The 7109-nt window shown below is 36.6% G+C and overlaps 1 protein-coding gene and 1 long non-coding RNA gene across 4 annotated transcripts; both read right to left on the bottom strand.

Annotated features, from left to right (window-relative positions):
- Window positions 1-884: 884 nt before the first annotated feature.
- On the bottom strand, window positions 885-2141 carry LOC122049509. Of its 3 annotated transcripts, none has more exons than XR_006130979.1 (3): window positions 1919-2108; window positions 1618-1844; window positions 885-1114 (listed from the first exon to the last, which is right to left on the bottom strand). It is a non-coding gene; the product is annotated as an uncharacterized LOC122049509 (long non-coding RNA). The 3 variants fall into 3 exon arrangements; XR_006130980.1 differs by lacking the exon at window positions 885-1114 and adding an exon at window positions 1145-1174; XR_006130978.1 differs by lacking the exon at window positions 885-1114 and having other exon boundaries at window positions 1679-1844; window positions 1919-2141.
- A 159-nt stretch (window positions 2142-2300) lies between these two features.
- LOC122049508 (bax inhibitor 1-like) lies at window positions 2301-4066 on the bottom strand. Its single transcript, XM_042610882.1, has 4 exons — window positions 3910-4066; window positions 3565-3708; window positions 3390-3481; window positions 2301-2448 (listed from the first exon to the last, which is right to left on the bottom strand). Exons 1-4 carry the CDS (start codon window positions 4015-4017, stop codon window positions 2316-2318), a joined length of 477 nt encoding a protein of 158 aa, XP_042466816.1. The 5' UTR covers window positions 4018-4066; the 3' UTR covers window positions 2301-2315.
- Window positions 4067-7109: the final 3043 nt, after the last annotated feature.

Genomic DNA, 7109 nt, shown 5'->3' with positions numbered 1-7109 from the left:
CCTTCAAAGGATGCAACATTTTGTTTTCCATGTTATCTTTTTGAATTAAGTGAAGCACAACAATCTGCATTTACAATAGAAGGGTTTAAAAGTTGGAAACGCGTTAATGATGGAGCCAAGTGTGCCTTTTTGTCGCATATGGGAAGTTATAACTCAGTGCATAATAAATCTGCAAAATCAGTTGTTGATGTGATGAATGTAACTCGACATATAGATAAAGTTATGAATCGAGAATTTTCTGAACAGATTCAAAAGAATCAATTAAGACTTGCGACAACAATTGAGAGTGTCCGTTGGCTTAGTTTGCAAGCATGTGGATTAAGAGGTCATGATGAATCTTCAGCTTCTCAAAATTGTGGTAATTTCATTGAGATGTTAAAACTTTTGGGAAAATGGAATGCTAGTATTGGCGACGTAATCTTAGAGAAAGCACTGGGAAATGCAAACTACAACAAAAATATTAAAAGACAACGGTTAAAAACCGTTGTCGTAGACCCTTTAAAACCGTTGTAATTGGCAGTGTTGTTAAAAGTGGGGGGCTACGACAACGGTTTTAAACCGTTGTCTTTGAGTGAAAAGACAACAGTTTTGCAACGGTTTTAAACCGTTGTCTTTGAATGAAAAGACAACGGTTTAAAACCGTTGTTATTTAGAGCATTTTTACTGCAGTTACAATCGGTTTTGGAGCTACGACAACGGTTTTTAACCGTTGTCTTTGAGTGTGATAGACAACAATAATAATTTTAAACTGTTGTCTTTTGAATTATTATCTTTTAATACCAATATATCATATTTCAATTTAAATATATAATAAAGAATCATAATCAAGAAAGAATATTCCCCACATCAATATCATTCAAAATGTTACTTATACAAGAATTACAATCACAAAAGAAAAAACATGTCTCATATTCAAATAAAATTTATCCCAATACAAATAAACAAATAAACTCCATTTGCAACTAATGAACAATAGCCAAAAGACTAGAAACTTGTGATGGTGGTTCATGTCATGTAGGATTGCATTTTCATACTTTATCATGCCACCAGTAAGAGTTCCTTGCTGAGAATCTTGCCAGACCTTAAACATATCTTGAATTAATTCTTGACGGGCCTAAGCACAGACCAATCCAGCATATTTTGTCACCTCGAGCCAGTCCTAAGACACAACAACCTGACAAACCAAATATAATCAAGATAGTAAGGATGCATCAAGGTAACTATACATCGATAAGTTGTTGTACCACCCAAAACAAGCAGTATAATTGTTAAAATGCTGTTATATGGATATCAAAGATATTTAAAAAGTCATCAATTTGCTAAATCTCATCAGAGTCAACCATACACAAGCATAAATTTAAAGTGAATTGAATCTTATGATATTTTTAATTTATTGGCTAAATACCAATTGACATCAAGCTTCATTATACCAGGACCCTTATCTTTTGGCAAGATTGTTATAGAAAATATACAATATATCTCTGAGGTCCAAAAAATGGTTGGCAAAGAAAAATATAACCTAACCCAACATGAACAGGAAAATTATATCAACCACAATACAAAAAAAATTAATTCACACTTCTGCATGAGTTGTATGTGACAACAATGAAGACAGACCTGACTTTGGAGCAAAGAAACTTCTTCGTCCATGATGGTTTTCCATTTTTCAACAAGCAGATTTCAACCTTGCATTGCAAAATTGTGGCAGAAAGATTCCAAAATAACCAAGAAGCATAGCAGAAAGAAGATATTACAAAGTTTTCAGAAAAGTCCAGATTACAAACCTCTTGATCACCCAAAAGATCATATATTGTTGGTTCAACAGACTTCCCAAGGTATATGATCTAAACAAAGGCAGTAAAAGTAATGCATCAAAATCTTTGATCAAATAACACTATATTATCTTATGGAAGCTTACTGAATCATGATCACATTCAAGAAAAATGTCATGGACATTTATGAAGTCCGTAGAGCTTGGTCCATTGTAGAAAGTTGCCTTCCGAGACACACTGGTAACTGCGACTGCTTCTTTGTCCACAAACTCGACATCAGGATGGCATGTGAGGCCTGCTATATGAATACATCGGGTAGGGATTATGTTGCAGAGGACGGAACTGCTTCAGCCCTGGAACATTGGTTCGTTTGGCGGCAACCTGAAACAAAGCATTCATCTTGTTGTTAGAAAAACCAACGTTGCTGTTAATAAGAATTTAAAAGTGTGCTGGTAAGAAAAATACTTAAGATTAAATAGACAAACCTTGATTGGACGACCATGAAGCTTAGACTCATGCAACCAAAAGGCTTCTTGGACTGCCTCAACTTCCAAGAATTCGACATAAGCAAAACCCTAGGCTGACCGTTTCTGTCAGTGAGAATGGTGACTCTGTTAACAGTACCACACGACTGAAAATGTTGTTGAACCTCTTTAGGGGTGCAAGCATAATCAACCTACAGTTTAATAGAAATATCAACATGAGTATCAATCTAGCAGTGGCTTTCCCAACTCAAGATGTTGCTACTAAATCACTTGCTGTTAAAGGTTTCAGAAGAATTCTATATGTATAAAACATAACAATCATTGACAAATAGTTACAGTGTGACTGTTGATGCTAAGAATAAGAAACCAAAATTCTGTAATAGAAGACAACAACCCTATCCAATTCAGAACAAGTATCAAACAAAAAAGATAGCCTTAGCATAGACTATATATTACAAAATTCTAATAAGGTGCAAGTCGAGAATCCTCAGTAACTTGGGCATATATATATATATATATATATATATATATATATATATATATATATATATATATATATATATATATATATATTTCAAATAATTCTTTGTTTTAAATAATCTTTTTCCCTTTTTTTCTTTGGTAATTTTTTCAAGTACAAGCTAACGGTAACTGGAGTTCAATGTTACTCTGTACAATCTTATAGGACATAACTTTTGTATGGATCTACTATAAAGACGAATTGAAGATGTCTAGTACAAGGACAATAATACCAAATTTTAATCATTGAACCACTTAAATTCAGCCAAACCATAACAATGTTACTACAAATTATCAAACTTCTAATGAGCACAAACACAGTTTTGGGAACTTGAACATTATAGTAGGCACTCTTTGCATGTACCACATTCAAGTAATACGACACCAAAAAAGAAAAAGAGGGAAGGTAAATCCATTTGAATGTCTTTACCCATTATTTAACCTGTAGCAACTTATACAACTCACATAATTTACAACTAATCAGATATCTTGAGCGGGTCTAGCAACTTATCATATATAAGTAAACTTGCTGCATACAAAGCAAAGGATTTCTTGAAAGGAAATAAATAAATAAATAATCAGGCTACATACACTAACAAATAAAAAAAAGTACCTGGAGTCGAACTCAATGGCAAGCTCAATCAAAGGGCCAATGGAAGCCCCCTCGAAAGCATATGCGGCCATCAGAAGCCCAAACCTCTTCTTCTGTTGCACCAGAGAACAGATGAACAAAAGGAAAAAAAAAGCATTTTTATCTTCTCTTCAGAAGATCACGAAGAAGAGCTCACCTCTTCATATGGAGGCATGGAAAGCAGACACATGATGCTACCAAAGCAACCCATCATCGTCAAAAATCCGCCAATGTTCATCAAAATGTGGAGATAAGCTCTAGCCGCTGATGCCGCGAGCGCGCAACATAGCGTCAAGTAAACCTGGATCACAACCCCAATCGAGAAGTCAGAAAACAGATCATAATTTCCCACAAGAACTAGAGCAAACCCTAAGAAACCAGAAAAGGGGGGAAAAAAAGGGGAAAATCACCAAATTAATTCGATATCGAAAGACACACAACCGATCTTTAAGACAACTATCAAATAAGGGGGACAAAGAGGGGAAAAGGCGTCGATCCGTACCAGCATCATATGATTTTGAACATTCGAAGGGATCTGACCGAAATTTTTGAAGGAATTCCGAGTCCATCCGCCATGGGACTGAGATCGGGATTGGAAGAACGCATCCATCTCTCTCTCTTCTCTATCTCTCTCTCGGCGAACAATGAAAACAGATCAAAGTCTCCGGGCGAGGAGAGAAGGTGTGTTCTCCCTTCGCCCTTTATACGGCATGATGATTAAACGTTGGTTTCTTCTGGGAGCGTCTCGGGGGTTCGTGCGAGTAGCAAAACCTCCCTGTTTCCGTCAAAGAGTAGCAAAACCTCGTCCCTAATGTTGAGATCCTTCTTCCAGGCATGCATCACGGAAGCGTCGTTGACCGAGATGCAGGCAATGGTGTCCATGCCTTTTGCATGCAGCTCCCCATCCTTTTCCACAAATCCAGGGAGGTGCTTTTGCGAGCACGTCGACGTAAAGGCCTCGGGACGGCGAAGAAGATGGCTTTCTTGCTCTTGGTGAGATCAGAGATGGTGACGGTCTGGAGCTCCCCATCGGAGCCAAAGTAGGAGAGGTTGGCGTCAGGAAGATTGTCTCCGACGGAGATGGTGGTTGTGACGGCAGGGGCAGAGGCGGAAGAGATGAAGAGGCGGGGGAAGAGGGAGGACCTACGAGTGTGCAGTCAGAGGTGTAGAGTGGTAGTGGAAACGGAGCGGTGGAAGCGGACGACAGAAGGGAGGAGGCGGGGCAAAGAAGGGGCAACGAGTTTAGGGCTTGGAGAGGAAAGGAGAAGGGGCTTGGATCGAGAAGGTAAAGGGATGGAATACGGCGGCGGCAAAAAATTTCGGGGAGAGGGAAAGAAAAAACGCCGCAGCAAAAAATGGCGAAGGGGAAAAAGCGGCGAAAGAAGCGCACATAGACAACAGTTTTTAAAAAACCGTTGTCGTAGCCTTTAAAAACCGTTGTCGTAGTCCCCAAAAAATATAAATAGACAACAGTTTTTAAAAATCGTTGTCATAGGCCAAAAAAATTACTAAAAGACAACGATTTTTGTTAAAACCGTTGTTAAAAGGCAAAAAGACAACGATTTGGTATAAAACCGTTGTCGTTTGAGTGTTGTTAAATGAGGTTTTTCTTGTAGTGATATACCTTACCAGAAGTTCAAAAAGAAATCTTGCATATTATTGGTAATAGAGTCAGAAACAAAATTCGTGCTGAAATTGGAGATTCTAAGTTTTGTATTTTGGTGGATGAAGCGAAGGATATATCTAACAAAGAACAGATGACTATAATTTTGAGATTTGTTGATGCTCATGGTTTTTTACGGGAGCGTTTTTTCCAAATTGTGCATGTTCATGACACCACAACTGCAATACTTAAGAAAGAAATATGTGATGTCCTCACCAGATATAATCTAGAAATACACAATATTCGGGGTCAAGGGTATGATGGTGCTAGTAACATGTGTGGTGCTTTTAATGGATTGCAAGCTTTATTTCTTAAAGATTGCCCCTATGCATATTATGTACATTGTTTTGCCCATCGACTGCAACCAGCGTTAGTTGCAACTGTTGAAAATGAGATCTCTATATGACTTTTCTTTTCAAATTTGACGACTATTGTTAATCTTGTTACATCTTCGTCCAAACGCAATGTCGAGTTACAATCTGCTCAAGTTAATGAAATTGCACGTTCTGTTGTTGCTGGTGAACGCGAGACTGGACGAGGAGCTAATTAGATTGGTACTTTGCATCGAGTAGGAACTACTTGTTGGAGCTCCCATTTTGATTCTATTTGCGACTTAATAGATAAGTATAATGCAACTATTAATGTACTTGAAAATATTATCATTGATGGTTCCTCTACTTCGATGCGTGGGGAAGCTGGTGGTTCCTTAATAGTGATGAAATCTTTTGATTTTATTTTTATTTTGCATTTGATGCATAAAATTATGGCGATCACAGATTTACTTTGTCGTGCCTTGCAACAAAAATCTCTTGATATCGTAAATGCAATGGATTTGGTCTCTACAACTAAAGCACTTCTTCTGACATTGAGAAATGATGGTTTTGATATTCTTCTTTAATATGTCAAATCATTTTGCACAAGATTGGATGTTGATATACCGGAGCTGAGTGCTCGTTATAAGCATTCTAGTCGTTCATGCCAGCAAAAGGATGCCATCACAATTGAGCATCACTTTCATTATGATATATTTAATGCTGCAATAGATTTTCAATTGGAAGAGTTAAACTCTAGATTCAGTGATGAGACAGTATAACTTCTTATGCTTAGCTCTGCTTTGGATCCAAAAGATCATTTTAATCGGTTCAACATTGATAAGATTTGTAATCTCGCTGAGAAGTATTATCCTGAGGACTTCACTGAACAGGAAATCCATAATTTGAGATGTCAGCTACAACATTATGAGCTCGATGTGGTTTGTCATGAAAATTTTCAAAAAATGTCCACTATCTCAGAATTGTGTCAAGGGTTATTTGAAACAAAAAATTACAGTACTATAATTTGATCGACAAGTTGATTCGTCTAATTTTAACTTTGCCCGTTTCTACGACAACTACAGAGCGTGCATTTTCAGCTATGAAGCATGTTAAAATAGTTCTTCGTAATAGAATGAGATAGGATTTTCTAACAGATTCTATGATTATCTACATTGAAAAAGAGTTTGCTTCAAGTATTGATTCAAATTATATCATTGATGAATATTATACTTTGAAGAATCGTAGAGCACAACTTCGATAATGTGTATACATATATGGATCATAAAATAATTTTTTTACTTTGTGAGTTTTATGTGCTAATTAATTTTTTTCTATTTTTATTTAAGAAGTTGATGGTATGAAAGTTCTTCAACTGAAAACTGCAGCTGGAGTGCAATTCAAGTGGTTGGTTGATTAGATACATTTTCATGTTTGTCCCATTACTTGCTATATATTTCATTGGCCACTCAACCTTTCAAGACTTTTTATTTGTTTGTGTTTGCTACACCTAATATTTTGGATTAATGAAGCGAGATTAGTTTTCCTTTTTATGTTATTGAACTTTATACTGCTAACATTTTATACTTGTCCTCTCATGTTTTGTATGATTTGACCTACGAATACTTCGAGGTCATTACTGTTGATGCAGCTCATAGTATCATTATCCGTAATGACCCAAGGATTAACTCCAGAGTTACCAACTTGCTTTTATAGTTATATTTTGTC

This window comes from Zingiber officinale, chromosome 2B, assembly GCF_018446385.1.
Source record: "Zingiber officinale cultivar Zhangliang chromosome 2B, Zo_v1.1, whole genome shotgun sequence".
Classification (NCBI taxonomy): Eukaryota; Viridiplantae; Streptophyta; class Magnoliopsida; order Zingiberales; family Zingiberaceae; genus Zingiber; species Zingiber officinale.
The sequence above is the reverse complement of the archived record's forward strand: the minus strand, read 5'-3'. Positions and strand labels throughout refer to the sequence as shown.

Bases quoted from the DNA above. Each gene is read 5' to 3' on its own strand.
- LOC122049508 (XM_042610882.1), bottom strand. From the start codon at position 4,017: ATGGATGCGTTCTTCCAATCCCGATCTCAGTCCCATGGCGGATGGACT. The intron at 3,709-3,909 runs GTACGGATCGAC...GTTGTGATCCAG, and splicing joins TTCAAAATCATATGATGCTG to GTTTACTTGACGCTATGTTG. The intron at 2,449-3,389 runs GTACTTTTTTTT...ATTAAACTGTAG, and splicing joins GCCATTGAGTTCGACTCCAG to GTTGATTATGCTTGCACCCC.